Source organism: Agelaius tricolor, unplaced genomic scaffold, assembly GCF_023055355.1.
Source record: "Agelaius tricolor isolate 1412-34295 unplaced genomic scaffold, bAgeTri1.0.p SCAF_5, whole genome shotgun sequence".
NCBI classification, from domain to species: Eukaryota; Metazoa; Chordata; class Aves; order Passeriformes; family Icteridae; genus Agelaius; species Agelaius tricolor.
The window spans coordinates 52340888-52363384 of NW_027269265.1; the positions used below are offsets into that span (position 1 = coordinate 52340888).

At 43.6% G+C, this 22497-nt stretch overlaps 1 protein-coding gene across 6 annotated transcripts in view; it reads right to left on the minus strand.

Annotated features, from left to right (window-relative positions):
- The window catches only part of SBF2 (SET binding factor 2), a 232184-nt gene extending 214101 nt beyond the window's left edge, over positions 1-18083 (minus strand). For all 6 annotated transcript variants that reach the window (XM_071427963.1, XM_071427961.1, XM_071427965.1 and 3 more), the window contains exon 1: positions 17894-18083. In XM_071427963.1, coding sequence (XP_071284064.1) covers positions 17894-17948 — 55 coding nt within the window. In that variant the 5' untranslated portion in view covers positions 17949-18083. The remainder of the gene's footprint in view (positions 1-17893) is intronic.
- Between the last annotated feature and the right edge of the window lie 4414 nt (positions 18084-22497).

A 22497-nucleotide genomic window follows, 5' to 3' on the forward strand; every position in this document is an offset into this window, starting at 1 on the left:
AAATAAAGGACCTAGAATGTATTCTGCATTTCAGCAGCCTGAATGCCCAAGTTCAACCCACATTACTTGCAGGATAAGATGAGATGTAGAGCAAATCTACCAGAGCAATTCTCAACAGCCCCAGCAACCTCCCCTGCAGCAGAATATCCTCACCTACAGCAATACACACCTGGGATTCCTACACCCTCTCTTGGGCACTATCCAGGTATTCCACGTACATTTTTATAGGCAGAGAGGAACAGATCACAGTTTCACACCAGATTTTCCAGGTATTTCTGCAGAGCCTTCCACACACAAACTGCATCCCTCCCATAGCAACACCCACAGTGGAGACCTTCTGCAGGCATATCCTCCAGGACCTATTCCTTCAGCTGTCCCTCTGCAACATCCCACTGAGAGGCAGGATTTGCCCCAGACTGTGCTCACAAGCTCTACAGACCCCTCCATACCAGAATGGTAAGTTCTGTTGTGACAGAATGACACAGCACAGGTCACACTTGAGAGGGCCACTACACACAGAGAATCATCAAACACTTTCAGAAAGCTCCAACCCATACACAGTAACACCTTACCACACCAGAACACTTCAGGTGCCTGCCCATACAGAGTAACATCACCTCAGAAAGCTGCAAGCCTCTGCCCTTCTTGTTCTTTAGCCCAACCTTTCATACCCCTCATGCTGATGCACTGCACCTGTGAGCCCTCTGTTCCCTTTGGGGATTGGTCAGTAACACCTCAGCACTCCATGGCTCATCACCTCCAACACTGCTCACCTGCTTCTCACAGCTGCAGCCCATTGGGGATGGGGCTCGGCCACAGCCCCACTCCCAATTCCCACAAACTGTGTGCCTACACCAGAGCAATATTCTTCCCTCAGCTTGAGGAACTGGGCTTCATGTCTGCTTAATGACTGAAAAAGCAAAGGCTTTTTTCTGGGTTTTAATCAATTTTATCCTTGACATCATTTGGACTATTTTTTGATGTTTCTTTAGAAGCTCTTTATGCCTCCTTACTAAATAATACAAAGTGTAATCATAAACACTGGAGTAAAGCAGAACATGCATCATTATGACAGTGTTTACACCAAATAAAAAGTGCTTTGCATCTTCTCACACATAGTAATCACATATTTCATGTTCAAAAAGACTGTCTTTGCACAGAGCAGCTAAAAATGCAGAACATTTATTCTCAAGCTCAACTCTGACACGTTTGGAACTCAGCTCTTTCATTACAGTAATTTTTTCAGATTTCAAAGTGATGCTTTTGTACACAGTAAAGTATCCAAATGCTTTGCAAAGGAGGATCTGTTACTTCTTTGTGATCAAAGTGTACATGAAGGATTAGAGTAAAATTAAGCAAAACACACATCTGTGTAAAAGATACAGCAGCAAAAAAGCAGCTCCTCCTTGAAGCCAAGAAACCAGAAAGCAAAGTAAGCGTGCATTACAGCACGCATCTTGCTCTCAAATACGTGGAAAAATCCTTTGTAAATAACATTCTTTATACAGAAGGCAATGAACTTTCTGAAATTTTCAAGGTGAAGGTTTCCAAAGCTCTGAGTCTACTGTGAGATTAGACATGGTGTGGGTTGATGTTTTCAATACCAGAAAGACGCTCCACATAAACAGCTGAGTGTAACTCGTTAAAGTTGGTCTGACACACTTTGAAGCAAAACAATCATCACTTCTGAAAGCATCTCAAGGTTGGGTAGTTGATCAATACAAATAATATTTCCACATTATCAAAAAAAACTTCATTCATTTTTAGTAAAAAGCACTTGCTTGGAATCAAAGGAAAGATCTTACGTGAGAGATGCACGTTTCCTGCTAAATTGCAACATAAATGTAACTTAATGCTGTTTTACACTGGACACACAGTCACTCTAGAGCTAGGGAATTATCATGACTTCCAAAAATTTAAAATTACTTTTGGATACTATTTGCCAACTGTGTTAAAAGTTAATATCTCCATAAGGTCAAGATATTCTTGCAATATATGACTAAGCCAGTTCATCTGAAATTTTCAACTCAGGGCCTGTGAACAACACAATTCAGGCAGCAGAGACAGATAAATCCCCTCTGTCTTCACTTCTTTCTTTCAAAAGCTGTATATTCACACACATCTCTCTTTCATCTGCCTCAGATCAAAACAATCCTCCTCAAATCTGCAATGTGTAAAGAAGAATCCTCCTCATAAGAGCCCTTCTGACATCCCACGCAGTGACAGCGCTGCAGAGATAACGTGCAACCCATTTCTCCAACTCCCTCACTTTAGCCTTAAATGATGTCTTTATTTGTAGTCCCATACCTCACATCACTGCAAATTCCTGTTCTGGAGCTTGCACAAACTACCCACATCTCAACCCAACCTGTAAATATTACTTAGCAGATCCCAACATGCAAGATGTTAGCTCTGCAACTCACTTCCTCCTGATCTACTTTCCAATCCTCTGCAGTAAGAATCTGCCTCAGCTTCCAAATCCCTCTTCTCTCTCCACCACCTTCACAGGATTGTTCCTCTGTACATTGCACTCTTGATCTCTAATACACAATGTTTGTCATCTCACAGTTCCTCTTCCACTGCCCTTTTCCATTCCTTAGTTATTTAAAACACTGTTTTTCCATAATGCTTCCTGCCTCTAAGCACTTGCAGAGCCACAGTCCTTTAATGAGAGGAACTGGAACATGGATCCGTACATGCAGGTATCCCAGCAGGTATCATTCACTTATATCACATGTCAGCAAACTTCCTGCATCATACTTGACACAAAATCTGTTCAAACAGAATTCTGTGACTGGAAGGCCATCTCAACTGTCTACTACAATATTATTTTGCCCTCAACTTCACAGCAGCTGCCACAGATCTTTGGGTACTGAGATGCTCGCTGGAAGTCCCCACAGAATTTTAGACAGTACCGTCCTCACATGCAGTAGTTTCTTTCAAAACCTGGCTTAGTTTAATTTAAAACAGGACTAAAAGTACAAAAAAAATCAACACAAGTTGATTTCAACCTGTTCACTCAATTCTTAACAACAGATTTGTACTGTACATATATTTTTGCATTGATTAAGTAAGTTTCAAAGCTTTTCTTCTACTCAGCATATAAATATAAGCAATTATAAAGGATGAGGAAGCAAGTTTTCTCTTTTTTCCCAGAACTAACCAGCTGCTAAGATTTGTTTATTTAAGTCTGCGTGCCACTGCTCACCTACAGATGATGGAGAGTGACAAGTCATTTGGGAGTTTCCCACCCTGTATATTTCCTGTGATTCCAATAGGCTAAAACAATTAAATAATATTTTGATCTCAACAAAGCAAGATTTTTATACAACAGCTGTAAAAACGCACGTTGACAATAAAAATTTCTGAGTGTATTCAATGTTTTCCTCATATAAAACCTTTTCAGAACACAGATGATAAATGATGCTTTACAAAGAAGAATGATTCACATATCCTGGTAGGCCAAATATTTTGTCTGGACTGACTATAGACTAAAAACAGAGCAAAAAAACAAAGAGCTTCCAGTAAGCTGAGCATATCTTATGGCCCATATGTATTTAGCACAAAGCAGCTCCTTACCCACCTGCCTGAATGGCACCAGTGCCAACATTCAGGCTGCTCAGCCCAGGTGCCAGCTCACCCCAGGCTGCCCTGTGCAAGCCAGGACTCCACAGCAGCATTCTCCCTCAAGAGAATGGGGCCCTGAGGGTTTAGGCACATTTTGCTCCACATTCTCCAGCGCTCCATAGGCTGGGGATGTGCAGGGGATGTGAGCAAGGCTCCACAGTTACTGGCCTCCTGTCATGGCTGAATTGCAAAGGGCTGGAGCGTCACCGTGCAAACAGCCTGAGCTGCCCACTGAGAGCCCTGCAGGAGCACTGACCTGGGGAACACCCTGCAACAGAGCCCCAAAACAACAGCAGCCCCCATTAACAAGGGGTCCCATAAATACCCAGAGAATGCAATTTCACCCCTGCCTGCCTGCCTGACCCCAAATGAAAGGAATGCATGGCAGTGGTCACGCTTCCACAGCAGGGGCAAAGAGCAGCACGCTGCCGCAGCAGCCACCATCATCCCCTGATGTCATCCTGCTCAGCCTCTGCATGACAAACTTTGTTCTTCACAGCTGCAGACAAGGTCCAAACAACATGTTCGGCTTCCGAAATGAGAACAAAAAGCACAGGGCTACTTCAAACGGGCAATCAAAATTAACACCATTGTCTGGAACACCCTCAGCTGTCCCCAAGTTAAACACTGTTTGTTTGTGTTCTGGCTCGCAGAGGTTAACAGTATTTCATTCCCTCCTTGCCCACAGAACCAGCTGCCAGAGTGCCTTAAATTAAGTGGGGACCGACACAAAGAATGTGAATTCTTAAAAATAATGCTGTATGCAAATTTCTTTGAAATGCACAGACACAAGCTTTGAAACATCTCAAGTGTTACTGTGTATTTGTATTACTTCTAACTCCAGCAGTCTTCCCTAAAGCTGAACTGTGCATAATGTGAATTGTGTTTGGCTCATGTAGCACATGATATTTCACCTGATCTCTAAACAAGCACTGCAAATGCTGGTAAATACTTGATTGGAAAAAGACCCCAAAAAAATCAAACAGGAAGACACAAAATTAATATAAATGTGTAAATTTGAATAATTATTAGGGTATTTCAGGGGTTTTGAGAGTTCTCTTAAAACCATAATGTAAGAATAAAGTACGGTTCTGTGCTTGTGCTAAATCATCTATTTCCTTACTGCCATCTCCTGCCCCATAAATAAGCTACACTGCCAAGATTTTGCACATCCAAATGCACTTCCAGTGCATGCCCCATTAGCAGTAAAAATAGTATTTTTTTAACTTCTCAATGCATATTTTGCAATTGCAAGAAACCAAAGGAACTGGTTGTCTGAAATGAGAGCACAAAGAAAGAAAAGAGTCACATCCATGTCCTAGCAAACAATTAAATGCCACTTGACTATGGGCCCATAATTAATTAATAGAACATAACCTCTCCCTTCTGAGGCTGTGGCAGGCCCAGAATCTTAACTGGAGCATATTATAATGTGTCTGCCACAAAGGCAGGCAAACATTCTCCTAAGTGACAGTAAATGGTGTTCTCACAAGTAAAACTGCTCCTTGCAGAGAGGTTTCCTACAGAAACGACGTCTGTGTGACCAATGGCCTTTAACCCAAATAAATAAACACACAGTGACTCTGATCTGAAGAAAAGTTAGTATGCAAGACACCCTGTTCCTTGTCTGTAGCAGCACTACCAGGGCCATTCCAGACAAAAGACAAAAAATGTGCAGAAATACGTCACTAGTTCTGCTGTTTAGGAAATAATTGGCCAACTTGTTTCTCAAAGTCCCTGACTTTTAAAATATCACCCTGCTTAAATGCACCCCAAACAACCCAAAATTTAGTATGCCTAGGGGCATCAACTGAATGTGCTTTCTGCAAATTTATTCACTACACACTCAATCATATTTACAGCAGCATTAATTCTATCTCTCAGACATGATATGTGAGTCATTGTGGAGTCCAAGGCTTGGTTTTTGATTTGAAGTGGGTTTTGGTTTAGTTTTGATTGAAGTTGCTGCAGACTGAAACACAGAACATTACTGCACCTGTTCTTTTAATAATTAAACATATATATATATATATATATATATATATATATACAAGAATTTATACATATATATATATATATACACATAAATTATTTATTTTCTGAAAATGAAGATAATAAACAGAGTAGAGGACAAGATAAGAATTCAAAGTGATCCTGAAAGACTGGGAAAAAAGTTATGAAAAAATGTTAAGAGTGTGACTAAGGAAAATTGCAAAGCTGCAGAGTTAGGCCAGAACACCTGACTGCACATATAAGGGATGGCCCAAATGTGGTTTAGGTAAAAGGGATGTAGAAGTTAAAGCAGACCACAAAGTGACCCTCAAGTGACCCTCAGTGTTGTGATGCTGAGAGCTAAAAAAAAAACCAAAAAAACAACCAAACCAAATAAAAAGCTCAGAGTGATGTCACAGAACTGCCCTGCCCACAAAACCAGCAAGTACCAGTCTCACTCTGTATTTTGGTAAGATTTCATGTAAATGACCACATGCCCACATTTCAAGGAGAAGAGCAGCAACAGGCTGACAACTGTACCCAAAGCCACATGACTCAAACACTGAAAAGTCTCCTGAAAGGCAGCCAGAGGAGCACTGGAGGAGGTTTGAAGGGCTGTTGTGGAGGTCTCTGAGGGTGAGTCAGGATCTGCCCAGGCAGATCAGCAAAGGCTGCAGCCATTTGTGCCTTGGGAGAGGAGAAGGGATCAGGCAATGCCCACTGGTCCTGTCCAGTCTTTAGGGGTCTGGACCACAGAGACCAGGGCTGAGCAGAACCTCTGGAGTTCCCCTAACCCATTGCTGGCCCCTAAGCTGCAAGTCCAACACCACAGGGGTTTTGGGTGGGTTTTTTTCACAACTCCACACTGTTTATTTCTGAGTTTACTGATGCCATACCAGACTTTAGGCTGAAGTTTCACAGAGAACTGTCCCAGCAAATTCCAAGAACTTTTCAACTAAGTGACAATAGCTAAATTAGAGACCAATGCTATGAATTCTTTCTCACCACTAAATGTACTTTGGCTTGTATTTATAAAAATGCATTTCATCCAAAATTTGGACATTCTAGTCACTCATATCATGAGCTCTGTCTGGAGCCCTTCACCACAAGCTTTATATAATAAAATAATTTTATTATAAATTGATTTATTTATATATTTATATAATTTATAATATAATATATTTAATATAATTATACTATAATATATTTATCTATGTTTATATAATTTTATTTATAATATATTTATTTATAATAAAATAATTATTTTATTACTTTCTTTTAATCATCTAAAAGTCTCAAGCATTAAGTATTCCACTTCCTTTTTTTACTTGATATTTACAAGTTGAACAAAAAAAAAAGGTCTGCAAAATTAATTTTGTGAGTCCATGCTACCAATTTTGCCCAAGAACAGTGACCACCTGCACCCATCCTTTACCAGCAGGTCAAGAGAGGTGATTCCCTCCTCCTACTCTGCTCTCCTGAGAAATCACCTGGAGTGCTCCACCACCTCTGGGGGCCCCAACAGAGGAAGGACAACCCAATCCATTGGAAGGTTCCCTGCCCATGGAACCAGAGGATTTTTAAGGTCCCTTCCAACCAAAACCATTCTCTGATCCTTTAATCTGTACATAACTCTTGGGACTCTTACCATTAAATCAGGAACAGCTTAGATTGAGACATGAAAATTTGCTGCTAATTAAGTTTGGCAAGACCATGTTGACAAAACCTTGGTCCATCTGCTGTGAAAACTGTAGAAAGCATATGGTGCTTTATACAACTACATGAAGATCACTGAAGTCCAAAGCTCCTCTCAGCTCACCATCAAATGCAAAAGAATTAAAAAAATCCAGAGTTTTCATAAGACCATAAATCAAATCTAATAAAACATACAATTTATGTTTTGGTCTCTGCAAATCTATTTTCAAAGCTTTAAGAGAACAGTTAAGATTAGGTAGGGAGTACATACCAGACAGACAGTAAGTGATGAGGGTTTTCTACTGCTCATTTCTAGACTTTTTATGGGGATTTTTAAACAGAATTATATTCTGAGTCTTCTGCTTCAGAATTTTATTAGTAGCCATGACTCTTCTTGTTTTCATATAAAACCTAAAACAATTACTGATTTTTGGGGAGTCAGGGAGGAGAAGGAGAAAAGAAGTTAGGGATAGGAAACAACTCAACCCACAGACTTTATAATAACTTTAAGAACACTGGCTGAGAATAAGCAGAACACACATCTCACTTACAAAGGAAGATAGGAGATCCATAGGTTTTACTTTTCAGCATCCTATCCTTAACCATCACAACTTTGGGAACTGAAACATCTCCAAGGTCTTTTCCACAAGACAAAAACAATGAGTTGCAGACCAGTTAAGGACTTTCTTAAAAAATTATTATTGTTATTATTACTTTTATCTGACCCTTACCTCCAGGTTTTCTAACTTCAAATAATGGTAAGCATAATCTCAAGAAAATAACAGATTATGAAAACAACAGTCTTCTGAGTTAGGCCTCTCAAATCCTACCTCTCTGGAAAGAGCAACAATCCTCATTTTTAATCAGAATTAAGTATGCATGTAAACTGCTACCTTCTGTCTTCTACTAGGCTATCAGCAAGAAGAGCAGCTCTGGTTACCAATAACTATGTCTAGAGACTTGACCAGGGAACCCCCATGTTCTTGTACTGCAGTTTTCCAAAGAAGGCTATTTACTAAAACTGGCCACATCTTGTAAATTAAAAACAAAAATCATAAAGAAACCCATAAACAAGCACGTAAACAATTTTGTAAGAATGCAAAAACATCCTACAAGGTCAGAAAGGCACAAAGCATGTTTTCTGAGGTCTTTTCTCTCTCACAAAAATGAGTGACAGTCTTGCCTCTTCCAAAACGATGCCATGTGGCAAAAGAGAACAAAATTATAAAAAATAGCCTCCAGGAGATTATTTTGTTAAACATGTATGATCTCATCTCTTTTAATAATAAACACCATAAACAAAATATTTGGAAAACAGGGTGCTGAAACAACAACCTTACAGGAGTGTCACAACTTGAGCGGACGCCGTTTACTCAGGGGCAAACCCGGTATCACTATTTATGCACGTTACTCAAACAGGAAAGAGAATCTTTTGAAAGAAGAGTTTTGAATTCCAAATCACAAACATGTGGCTCTCTATGGCTTTGTTTTCTTTTCAGTTGCCCGTAGCTGAAACAACAGGGCCACTTGCCTTGGCTGCGCTGCTGAAGCGCGGGGCAGTCCCAGCTGCAGGCTGGGGACACCCGGCTGAGTGAGGGGCTCGGGGATGCTCCAGCTCTCTCTGCAAAGAACCAACCCTGCTGCAAAGAACCAGCCCTCAGAGCTGGAAAAGGGAAAAACACACAGTGCCACTACTCCAAAGCCAGGTGCCTCAGCTTCAAGCATGCTTACAGGTAGCTTGAGTCAAAACTTCAGCTGGTGAGTGGGAGTAGCACAGAACTGGCACCAGGGTCTAAAATCGCTGCCTCCAGCTAAAGGGCAAACCTGAGACCTTCACAGGTGTTCTCTGAACTCACTTCAGCAAAGTGGACCAGAATTTATCACTGAAAATTAGCATTTCAGTTTTAGTCACTATAAATTACCATGGGCAGAAACATTCCTCTGCAACACTTTGAACACTTGCATGGATTTCTGAACACAAACTGAATATTTATTATGACAGAAAACATCCTTTTATTCTGTGTGTATGCCTCGTTATCTTATTTGTTTTGGAAATGCCACTAAAAGCATCCATTCCAAACCTTGGGCTTTCTACCACAGCTAAACTTACTGATCATGAGAGACACATGCTAATTAGCTTCCTATTTTGCAAAAGCAAGCAGCTCCTGAAAGGCATAAAGTAAGAATAATTCAATAATTGCACTTCTAAGAAATGTAGGGTGAATCCCAAAGGCAGCAGCTCTTTCCTCCCTTTACAGGAAATTCCAACTTGTTCCTCAGCTGCAGCTGGGCACAACCTATGGATCAGGCAGAGGCCCCAGGCTAAGACACTTCACAAAAAGCAAATTCTGCCTGGCAGCCCACTGAACAAAATACACTGAAGGCAAAAACTCTCACAGGCTGAAGATTCTAAGGACTTGCAGCCCAAAAGAGGAAGACTCTAAATAGATTAAATTACCCCCAAAAAATATGGGGGGAAATGTGGGTTTAAATCCGTGTTTTAGGAAGGCTTTTACAATTGGTTTTATCACCAATTTTTCTTTGAAACCTTCTTAAAAAAATTATATGTTCTTAAAAATTATCAAACCTACTAATTCTCTCTTCACAAACTATAAAACAAGAAGAAAGAAAATGGAAATCCTCTTGTACGTTCTACTGGAATGTTTTGTATTAAACCTAGTTTAAAAATAGCACACCAACAATATAGACCAGTAACAGCCCAGTCATCACACGAGCTTCATAAAATTACTATGTGTTTTTCTGGGAAAATAGATTAATTATGAAGAAACAGCTCCACAGGAACAAAGCATGTGGCTTTCTTCTATTTTTATGCAATTGCAATTTGCATGTTTATGAAAAGCAGTCTGTGTAATAGAATTCAAAAACACAGCTTCTCTAATTTTTTAAGAAGTACAGCATGCCAATTCAACAATATTTCAAGAATTAAAATTCCATTACAGTTGAATTTATGACAAGGTCACAACTTTGTCTTTTGAGTCTTGAGTATTTTGTTAGTCACACATACAGCTTATTCTTACTGCCATTTAGGAATTAGATTTACAGCCCAGAGAACAATAGTCACAAAAAAGGACAAGCGTCTGCATTTCTTCGTCCAAAACAAAAATACACATGTTAAATGCACAAATCTAAACTGTGGAAAACTTCAACAACACAGTGGTCAAGCTAAAAGCTTTACTGGGCTTTAACTGGTGCAGTTATAACAAACTAAGAAACAAGAGTGTGATGTTTTTTAGATACACAAATAACTAACAGCTACAGGCATCTCTGATGGTGTTCTATCTTGTTCTTTAACTATTTTCAATTATTTTTTACTTAAACTTAATGCACCATATAAACTCTCAATGGTTGGCATCTGTTTCCAGCCCAATTATTTCAGTAAAATTTCACACCAAATACTTTTTCTGCTTCCAAGAAATAAGACTGGGGAGAAAAGGATTTTTTTTGGCCTAAACTAAAATTCTACCAAACACTCTTTTAGGCTCAAAATTTACTGAAGGGACAAAACCTGGCCCCGGTGTTTGTGTGATGAATTGGAATTTGTTTATTTAAAGATGAAAACCATAAGAAATCAGACTGAGTGGCCAAGAAGACTTCATCTCAGAAAACCACAGAGTAGATAAAGAGAGTTAAATGGATACTGAGAGTAAGAGAAGGAAGGAGAAAGTTGGAGAGATGACAAGGCAGAGATTCTTCTGGAATAAACCTAGAAGACAGAAAGCATTCTAAAATACCAGAATGTGTCAAATAGAGTAAGCAGGAGGAGTGGCCAATGTCTTGTGAAGGGTTCCTGAGCCACAAGGAAGTGACATGCAGCCCACCACAGAGTCTGACAACACTCCTGGCATCACTGTCCACAGCAGCTGGCAAAAGGAGCCCAACAAAACCCACAGCCTTCCACAGCTGAAGTCAAGGCTCCAGAAAGAAGAGCTGTCATCCCTTTTCCCCCACAAGCATCTGAGAAATCCTCTGCCAGAATGTCTCATCTTCCTTCCAGCTGCTATTCCAGCAACCCAACCCAACACTCTAACATTTAAAAAAGACATTTTCTATCTCACTGAAGATCAATCCAAGTGTCAGATAATGGATTTTCTGGGGTTTTAAATCCTAGAAAACGACACATGAACCACAGTAAAAGGACATGATAAGGACATTTTTCCTACCTTCTATTCTCCCCCCACTTGAATTTCTTTCTGAGTGATTGATTTTATATGCCCAGTAACATTCCTTTGTCTCTTTGTATCCACTGAGGTCTCCCATGGTCCAATGGGGTTTTGCATGCAACTATCCTGAATTTGTATCCAGAATTATGATGAGTTTGTTTTTTCTGCCTCTCAGCTTTCCTCCACAACAGCTTCACACAACCCCAGACCATCCTGTCACCAAGTGCTGGTCCTGGCTGCAGCAGTGACAGCCCATCACCCACATCCAGCTCAGTGCAAATGTTGTGGTTACTTTGACATCTAGAACACAACACTCCCAGAAAGGAAACAAAGAATTCAAGCTCTGTTCAATGATTGCATTTTTTCATAGTATTCAATCTGCAGAAGATTGAAAACTGAGAACTGTTAGAGACATGAAATCAGGATCTATCTAGTCACTAGCAGATAAGCAATAACCAGCATGTTCTTGGCTCAATGAGCAGGGATTTAGCTGCCAAATCCCAATCAACACTAATTGGATTGTCCTTGACTTCAGAACGTACCACTGACACCACCGGAGTGATTTATTTCAACAAACACATAGAAATGGAACACAATTCCCAAAACGCCGAGCAGAAGAAAATTAATCTCATCAATACTGATAATGCTATTGTTAGAAATCTTTTTTTTCACTATAGAAGCAAGGAGCATGAAAGTCTCATGCTACTGCAAAGAGGAGTAAGAGGAGAGATGAACCAAAGGAAAACCTCCCACTCACCAGTAGATATTTGCAGGCCACAACTTTCACTGACAGTTATCAAGGCTGGACTGTGAATCTGCTTTTACACATTTTACAAATGATTCCACAGTGACTGTGGTTTTCCTTTGTGAGCACGAGTAATTGGGGAGGTAGTTGGTACTTGAAATTGATGTAAGAGAGCTACCACAGCAGTGTAATTCTCTTCCTTGCTGTTACAAGACAGGACTGTTATGTTTGGGACATTGCAGAAGTTAAATGTCAGTCTCATTGTCCCTCCACTGAAAAATATGATTGTGGTTATAGAAGGCCAGGGCTTACACAGTATTCAGGCTTGCATAACAAACTGTTTGCCCTGAACAGGCTGCAGGAAAAGTGTCTTTTTGTCAGATAATCCACAAAGTTAATCCAGGACAGAACAGGGAAGAAAGAGTTCCTTGACTGCAGTTAAGTCACAAAGATAGGAAATGCTACTTCCCTCAACATAATCTGTGTCCTATTTCAGACCAAATGCAGATAGCTTGCAGAGAAAAAAGCCTCCAGGAATATTTTAGATTAAAATTAAAGGCTGAAAAAGAAGTATTTTTAGTGTTGTTGTTATTATAATGGCAAGACTGAGTGAGTAAAGAGTCTGAAATCCAAGTTCTTTAGAAATATTCATTACAGACATGTGAGGGAAAGAAGGTCTATATGATCTCTGTTGATTATAACATTTCTCCAAAATGATAAATCCATAAACCAAAATCAATTTTTTAAGTCCACATTATGCACTAGAAGAAACTGCTTGGATATCTTTTAGGAATACATGCTATCAAAAAATACTGGGGGTCTTCCAAGTAGACTTTCAACAGAGCTTTATCTCACCCCCAAAAAAAACCAAAACAACAAAAACAAAACAAAAAACCACCAAACAAACAAACAAACAAATGAACATGACCACAATCGAAACAAACAAAACCACGTGCAATGGAAATTTTTTTCCTCATTCTGTTTCAGCACGGTATTGTGGAACCTGTTGTATTTGAAAAGTAAAGCACAGGGTTTGGAGGAAGAGATCATTTCATTGACTGGAGCAACTAATTTGTATACAAGTATTTGGGGTGCCATGCCCTAGCAGCCACAGGCACCTAGAACCATCTCCCAGGCACACTCCTGCATTCTCTCCACTTCCAGCACTGCACTTGATGCTTCATTCCACTGCAGCTGCAAGAATTCCCCTGCCACAATAAGAAGGATTTGGTTTTTGTTGCTTTTTTAATCCCTTTGAGATTTCCCTGGATTGCATTTGAATCAAATTAAGCTGCAGCACAGATAAGAAAGCCACTGAAGTAACAGCTTTATTCCCTTATTTTTCTACATTTTGTTTATACAGAGATTGCATGCCACGGTATCAAGCAATCATCCACTCCTTATACACACACTAGTTCAGTGAAATGCCCAACTGTGAATATACAGCAAATACACCAGAAAATCCTAATGATACTATATTCTTCACAGGCAAAATCTGCTCACAGGGAAAAAAAAAAACGAATCAGACAACTCCGTTTAGAAATTTCTCCCACTCCATCAACAATCACTTGTCTTGTTTCAAAATCCTCTGAGATACAAAGCTATGTTACACAATAAAGGCTTCCCTGAAGAGGAGTTGATAAAAATCAGAACAGAAACAACCACAACAGAGCCTACACATGTTATACCAGCATTTATCAGTTGTGACAACAGCCAAATAAAACTGCTATACTGTTGGAAGCCTTCTGTCCTACACATTGCAACTGCACACAGATTCAAGAACAAATCACTCCTCTGTCCTCTTAGAGCAACCAAACCTCCCAGAAAACATCCTGCTCCACCACACAGGTTTTCTCCTTTAACTTCTGGGTAAAAAACAGCATCCTACAGGAAAGCTGCCGTGGGTGTATGGGAAAATTAATCAAATTCAGTCTTTAGACCCTCTCTTCTTTATCCTGTCACCTTTCAGCTGCTGAGCTAAGGAAGACACAGAATGTTCTCTCTTTTACCTTTTCCAAGGAATACCGTATGTAGATTCTAGGGATAGGTTTATGATTAGGGCTTATACCAGCAAAACCAAAAACAAACAAAACAAAAAAGGCATTTTCTCATGCCCTTCTGTGATCTTTGCAAACATCTGTGTTCTTCCTAAATCCCATCCACATTCCATTATTCAGACATAATAAATGAGAATTTTTTGGTGAAGCACATCAAACACACTGCAAAATCCATGAAACAATAAAATGCATGAACAGTAAGGGCTCCTGGGATTTCTCCTAGCTGTTATCCTAGAATGCCTACATTTGGTAGCACCTTTGCTCCTTTCAGAGACTTCTGTAAGTGCCTTTTGTAGCCAGTTATGTAACAGCTTTATATTGTACTGATATGCTGGGGGAAAATGTGGTTATCTACCTCAGCCAAGGTTCAGCTGAAGGCAAAATACACCAAGGTTGATTGCTTTACTCTGAAAAAGTATCACTGTTTGAACAAAAAAAAAAAAAAAGAAAAGGGTTTAGTAAAGCTGGGGGGTTTATAAATCTGGTTTCTATAACTCTGTCAGGACACTTAACACGCACTTCTGACAGCAGCTACTGCTGCTGCAGTTCTGAGCAGTGGCTCAGAATGAGTTCCTAAAATACACAGCAGCCATTAAAACTATGATCCACTGAAGCTTAGTTTTATGGTGAGACACAGACTGAGCAACCTAAGTGGGAATACAGACCAGTGTACCTGAAAGACAGAAAAAGCTGGGTGAATCAGGTCATCTTCAGCAACACAAAGACTTCTCAACTCCTAAGTGCCTGCAACTCTTCTGACACCTGTCAACAGCAAAGCTCATTCTCCACTCGGGCAGAGCCTCTGTGCAACTTGCCAAGCATGAATAAACTGCCTGTTAGGCAAATTATCCAAGGGCTCCCATCAGTTTCCTTGGAGCATGTAGGGCACAAAGGCACCTCACTAACATCTTTCTGCCCAAGGCTCTAGGAACATTTCAGCTGATAGAAACTCAGGGTGCATTGATCTGTCTTTCAGCATGCTCCTGATCCTCCTTTATGCCAGTACTGCCATTCATCTGACAACCTGATGAGCCAGCATTGTTTGAAAAATGAGCAGGCAAGTAGTCCAAGACAATACAGCAACACAGGTTACACACCCAGCAAGAAAGGTCTTTTGGATGGGTCAGCATCCTAAAGTGAGCTGGATCCAAAGGAAGGTTTAACACAATAGGAATGGCAGCACCAGGACTGCTGTAACATCAATTTACACAGGCCTAGACCAGGACAGGAATGGACTTTCACATGTTGATTCCCAAAGGACACACTCTGGTTTATTTGAGGACAATAAAACCCTTCACTTCCCCTGAAGACTATGCTGGATAAAAACTTGTAGCATCAAAGTTGTTCCAAAACAACAAAAATCTACAGATCTGCTCCTAAACTGCATAAACACTGCATTTTAGATATTTACAGCTAATGTTTTTTGAGTAAAGCCAGAAAATCAGCACCTTTATCACATTTTCAGGGGTAAGATATTGGCACATCTAAATAAATCCATATAAGCAGTGAGGGGAGAGCCAGCAGACACAGTGGGGCTTTCCTGGGAGAGCAGTCACTCCTATAAACACCCTTCCCTATAAACCACAAGTGTTTATCATCCAAATGCTTCTGACACAGGTTGGGGGGAAGGGTATAGCATTTTTTTTTGCTTGTTTACACAAAGCTCTTCCACAGATTATGCCTGGGAAAAAAAGAAAAAAAAAAACCAAAAAACTCTACAAAACATAATTACACTTAACATTAAAATCAAGCACATTAAAACCAGGCCAGAAGGTAGCTGCAGATGAAAAACAAATAGGAAAGGAAAAAAAGGAACATACTTAAAAATATAAAAGCTTCAAGGGTAGCTAGTCTATAATCCTACAAATGCTTGTCCCTGCTTTTCACATAGAAGGAAGCATAATAAATGCATCGAAAAACTACAGTTTTATAAGAAAAATAAAGGTCAGTACTCCATGTATTATGGGATTGCATGTGGGGGTAAAGGAATTTGGAAAACAATGCATGCCTAGTCTTCAACAGAATGTTGTTCCTTCAAGCATTTTTCTTATGAAGCATTAAAGTAGCAACAAGCAGTTTAAATAATAAAGTCTAAACAATTACTTTCTGGGCATGACCTTTTTAAATTAAGATTCAGGAGTTATTTCTGAATCTGCTCAATTTCACCAGGCAAGCAATTCTACCAAACTTCATGAAACGATTTATGTATGGGAAGTTAAACACATACTTAAATGCTACAGATGAGGACATTTTACAGACATAAAGCTTTCCAATGCAATCTGTAACTTCACTTCAATGAAGTAAGCAGCCTATTTGATTTGTCTTCTTTAAAAGCACATCTGGGTTTTTCGGTTGCTTCTTTGTTTTGATTTGGGTTCTCTCTACTTTGTCAGGGAAAATGTTCCAAACAGGAGAGAGGTAAAAGGAAAGGTCTTTATTTTTAAAATAAAATACTTCCCATTTCACATGGCTTGATTTTGACAGTACAATTAGGACAAACCTACTATCAAATGGGATGGGAGGGGTAACCAGGACGTAATTAATGGAATAACAATTGCAGAACAGTAAAATCCAAGAGACCCTAGCAGAACTTTGTAAGACACTGCATCTTTAAACATGCAAATGTAACGGTCTCTCTAAAAATTATATTTCTTTTTAAAAAATTCCATAATCCGAGTTTATTAGCTGCACTTTTTGAATGAACAGATACAGACTACACGCAATTGCTACTTCAAAGAATTACTCTGAGTAACAAACTTGAGTGTTGTTTGGTTTATGCATAGTCAAATAAATTAGGGAACATTCGACTGTTTAAAATATTGTTTATTAACAACATACATTCAAAGGACGCTCTGAAATACGCAGAACAAACACATTCCAGTTGACAATCACTTCGTTTTCCAAACACTGATTTGAGATCTCTGCAGCAACAAAGCTGGTACCATAACGGAGAGTTACGTAACACAAACCACTCTCTCTTTGCCCACAAAACGACAGCAGATAACACCACTTCCCTTTCCCCCAGCAGACAGCACTCAGTATCCCGAGGCTTTAGGAAGAGCACCCATTCCATGCCCGTTCGGCGCTACGGCGCTGCCCGGGGGACACGCGGCGCCGCTCAACAGGCGATGGATGAGCGGCGAGACGGGCAAGCCCCGCCGCTGGCCGAACGCAGCCTTTGTTCTCCCGGGAGGCGCGGCTGTCGCGCCCCAGCCGGCGGGACACAGGTGGGGACCGGCGGCTCCGGCCCTGCCCCGCGGCTCCGGCCGCCGGGCCCGGCACGGCCGCGGGCCCCGTTTGAACCTGCCCGCGCTTTGGGGAAGGAGCCGCCGCCGCTCCCGGCGGGCGGGGCGGGCCGGGCTGCCCCGACCGGGCGGTGCGGGAGCCCCTCCGCTTCCCCCCTCGGGGAAGGGGGATTAACCCTTGGCTCGCCCCGCTGCCCTCACCCCCTCCTCCCCCGGCCGGACGCGCGCCCCGTGTGCGCCGCAGTCTCCTCCTCCCGCGGCCCGGCCGGAGGCGGGCGGGGGCCGGGGCCGGGCAGGAGCGCGGGGAGCGGCCAGGCACGGCGGGGCAGCGCTGCGCGCAGCCACACCTACCTGTCTTCTCGTGGTCATAGCCCACCACGATGAAGTAGTCGGCCAGCCTGGCCATGGCTGCGCGGGGCGCGCCTCGGCCTCACCACCCCAGCGGCTGCGGCGGCGGCTCGGGGCAGGCTCAGCATCCTCCGCTCCGCGCCCGCCGCAGGAGGAACGGCACCACCTCAGCCATGTTGGAGGCGCGGGCACGCCGTGCGCCTGCGCGCCGCCCGGACCGCTCGCCGTGACCCCGGGGCTGGGCGGGGGCTGGGGCTGGGGCGGCCCGGCTGTCCCGCAGTGCCGCTGCCCCGGGCCGGCCGCCGTGCCGGGACGCCGCTGCCAGCGCCGCGGCCTCCCTTCGCAGCCCCCCGCGGGCGGGGAGGGTCCGGCGGGGGAGGTCCGCGCCCCGCCCGAGCGGGGCTTTGTCTCTGCAGCCTCCCCCAGTGCGGTGGCCGCCTGGGGGGCAGTGGGTCCGGAGCCCGTTCCCCTTACAAAAGACACTGGCGGCGGCTCGGAACACTCTGCGTGCCCGGGGAGACCCAAGTGTTTGAGCGGGGCTGCACCTCGCCGCTGCTGCCTGAAGCTGCCGGGGCCGGGCATCGCCCTCACCGAGGCTCCGCGGAAATGGAAGCCAGCAGCGAGATAACGGCGGCCCCGCCAGCCCGGCCTGGGCAATCGGGGATTGCCCGTCCCGAATGTGTCCCGGACACGTTTTGTCCGGGGTTTTCGGGACGTGCCGCCGCGGGGGGAGCCGTGCCGCGGCCCCGCTGGGCTCTGTGGCGGTGCGGAGGGTCGGCGCGGGGGTCTCGGCCCCGGCCCCCTCACAGCAGCACCCACGGCCCGGAGCGGGCTGTGCTGCCCGGCCCGGCCCGGCCCGGCCCGGCCCTGCTGCTCCCCGCGGCTGGCGGCGGCGGGGCCGAGCCTGGCAGGGCACTGGCCGGCGGTGCCTCGGTGTGCCCCGCGTGGCCCCGGACGTGCTGGCCCGGGCGCGGGCGGTGGCCGCTGGGGCACTCAGCGAGCCGCGCCGGGAGCTGCCGTGGTGCTGTTTATAACGTGCAGATGAGGTAGGCACCTTCTGGACCGCGGCCCTTGAAAGCTCGGTGGACTTTGCCAGCAGTCGCGGAGATGCTGAGGATAAAGGAGCAGACAGTACAGCGCTTGGGTAGCTGGCGGAGCCTGCAAAAACCACTCTAATAAGCTTCTATGTACGTCCCGTTTGACAGCACAGAGAGAAGAACCAGCGCGGAGGACGTGGGTGGCATTCCAGCGAGGAGCAGTCGTAGGTGCCGGGCTGGGTGTGGAAGTGCAGCAAACTGGATTTGCTCCTGACGATCCACCCTGACGAGGGACCCAGCAGACAGTCAGAAGTGGTCTCAGAGGCATTTCTGTTTCAAACATGCTGTTCTTACACCTCTTAGCTGGAACATAGTGATGCAGTGTCTTGCTGATAAGCCAGATGCAAATTGGTCAGGAAGCTTCAAGCAGTGTTCCCGCTTGTGCCTTCTCAGTGGAGGGCAGAGGTTGACATCTCCTCGAAGTCATCAGCTTCGTGATTTAGCTGTTTTGAAGCAAATGACATGTGTAAGGATCCAATCCTAATACATTTCCTTGTTTAGGAGTAAAGAAAAATGTGTCATATATACATCAAAAAGATTGACCATACTTTTTGAGAAAGAGATGCACTCTATGGGGTCAGTCACTTCTAGGTAGGAGTTAGGTTAAGTCATGCAGGACTTTGGTAAGTTATGCATAGGCATTTTGGTTGCAGGACACAGTAACAGTTCACAGAAGCAAAGGATAATGTTCTGTACAGCTAAACCTGGAGGGAAAGTTTAAAGACACTAAGAAATTACCTAATTTGGAGCTGAAATGGGTCCTTAGAGTTATCATATCTGCACTCATAAAAAGATTCAATATGCAATAACAAATCTCAATAGGAAAATCTCACTGCTCTTTTATCACAGCACCTCTAGTAGGAGAGAATCACTCACACCTTTCCCAGAGCATTAATAAATGCTCAAGAGCAATAAATAAATGTTCAAGAGCAAGATGTTTATTTAGTGTTCACTTTACAGCCTTGCTCCTTTTGCCTTCTAGATCAGTACAGCCAAAGTTTATAAAGTTTATAAGAAGTGACACATCTTAAATAAGAAATAGGAAGTGTAGTTGAGCTTATTTATTTCACAGAAACACAGAAGGTTTTGGGTCAGGAGGGATCTTACAGATCATCCTGTTCCCCCTTGCTACAGGCAGTGACACATGCCACTAGACCAGGTTGCTCAGACCCATCCAACCACACCACAAACACTTCCAGGGATGTGGCATCCACAGCTTCTCTGGGCAACTTCCCTTAAGAATAGAGCAATCTTATGTTCTTATAGGACAAATGAAGAAGTGGAACAGACACAGTGTTTGCTCACCTAAATTCTAATGAAAAGTGAAACTGAATGCTCATCCAGACCACCCAACCTGAATTGCCTCACTTGCAGCAGGGTAACCAAGCTCCTCACAGGAGAAGCAGGGGCTCACAGAGGACACCGAGGCACAGGTCTCCACAAGCCCCTAGTCATGTACTTACCCCAGGGGAAGAATTGCAAGGCTGCAGCCTCTCCAAGAGCCTGAAAGCGCTCAAGGGACCAAGTTGCCACACTCACATTGTGCCCTTGCCAACAACAAGGTGTGAATGTTCACAATACCTTCTACACTTCACGCCTCCTTCAGGAAACAGGGAATTCAGACTCTGCCAACCCATGCCAGAACAGGGCAGTAGCCATGACCCTGACCAGATTTCCCCTACTAATAGACATCCCCCACTCACTTGGGAGGCTCTGTTTGGTGTACACCAAAGCACCTCCAGCAGGACTACCAAAATGTCACTGTGCTCTTGGCACAGAGAGAACTGGCTGGGTGCAGGCACTAACAGTAAGGTTTTTCTGTGTGGAGCTTGATTGAGGTTTTAGATCCTTCAGGGGGTGCCATTCTTCTATTAGTATTATCTTTCTGCTGATTTCACAGAGCCTGAAATACAATTAAGTCTATTCATGCTCATGGCATATGAATTCAGAACAATTTGTTTAAACAAAGTGAAACATGCAAAGGCACTTCCACTGGCTTCAAACAACAGTTTTCTTCCATAATCAGCACAGAATATTTGCCTCACACTGATTCCCCATTGCTACCCACAGATTTTAGACCTTTTATTTTCAAATAAATCTCAGCCTGAATAAAATGCTCTATAAACAGTAATTCATCTTCACCACATCCCTGCCAGAGCAGATACTTGTTGTAAGGTCTTCTGTATGGGAACACCAAGAGGTTGAATGGTACACCCAGATAAGCAGTAAACAGGAGCTGGCTGCTCCTCCAGGCCAGCTTCCCATCATGGATGGAGCAGCATCCAGGAGACCCTGCACTTCACATCACACACTGCTCTTGCTGAACTGCTTGGCACTGCCTGACTCACAGCTTGTGAATGATATTGCTATGGAACATTCTGTGGAACTGGTTGTTTTTTTTTTTTTTTAGGAAATAACTATTTGTGGCATAATTTTTTAAAAATTCGTCACTGTTACAGCACAGTACCAATTCAGTGACTATTGCTCATTTCCAAACTGCATGAGAATGCAAGTTCACAGAAAGAACAAAATGAGCCTCTGAACAAAGAACATGATGTTTTGTGGTAGATTTGAAACAGCTTTACCTGCTGACGCCCTTTCACAAATCACATAATCAACAAACTGATCATTTATGTGTCAGAGTTTGCCTCCTCATGAATTTGCATGAAGTAATTTTGTATCACTGAGAGGATAGTTACAGTCAGTATGGAAGAAACGTGAGAGTTGTGTTACTACTGTTATTACTATCCCTAAATCGAGATAGAATTTTTTTCTGCATTGTTTGGCTCAGGGTATACAAAATACACTTCCCGTTTAAGCCAAAGATTTTAATGAGGGATTTTCCAGCATTTGAGGAAACGTGTGATTTTTTATTTTTTTTTTTTACTGGAATGGGAGACTCAATTTGAGTCAAAGCAATGCTTATCACATAAAATCCTGCCTTCTCATTCGGAAAAAGTTAGGTTCAGTTTCAACTTCTGCTAATCAAGGAAATGCTTGAACTCGCACGAGCTTGAGCTGCCTCATGAGGTCTCTAAAATCCAGCCAGTCGTGCAGCTCCGGGCATGATACGGTCCCGTTCTAGACCATTTTATTTTCCCATCTCTTCCTCCCTGTGTTTCCTCCCCAAGCCTCTCGCTCTGCGCTCCGGAGCACGGTCCGAGGCGCGGGCAGCGGGGCTGCGGCTCCGCGGAGCTGCGGGCGGCAGGGACGGGATGAGCCGGGGCAGCCGCGCCGGCTGCGGGCGCTCGGCCGGGCAGGTGCGGCGGGCAGGGCTCCGGCCCGGGGGAACCGCCTCGCCCCGCGGAGCCGCGCAGGGCGCTCGGGGCAGAGGGGCGGCCGGCTGATGCCATGGGGAGCAGCGACAGGCAGCGCTGGCCCTCCCCGCCGGCCGGGTGGTGGCAGCTCCCCGGCCAGCCTGTCCCGCACAGGTAGGTGCCGGAGACAGGAGGCTCCAGGTATCTGGACTCTGCTGGAGAGCCGGGGGAGGGAGGGAGAGAGCACCTTAGA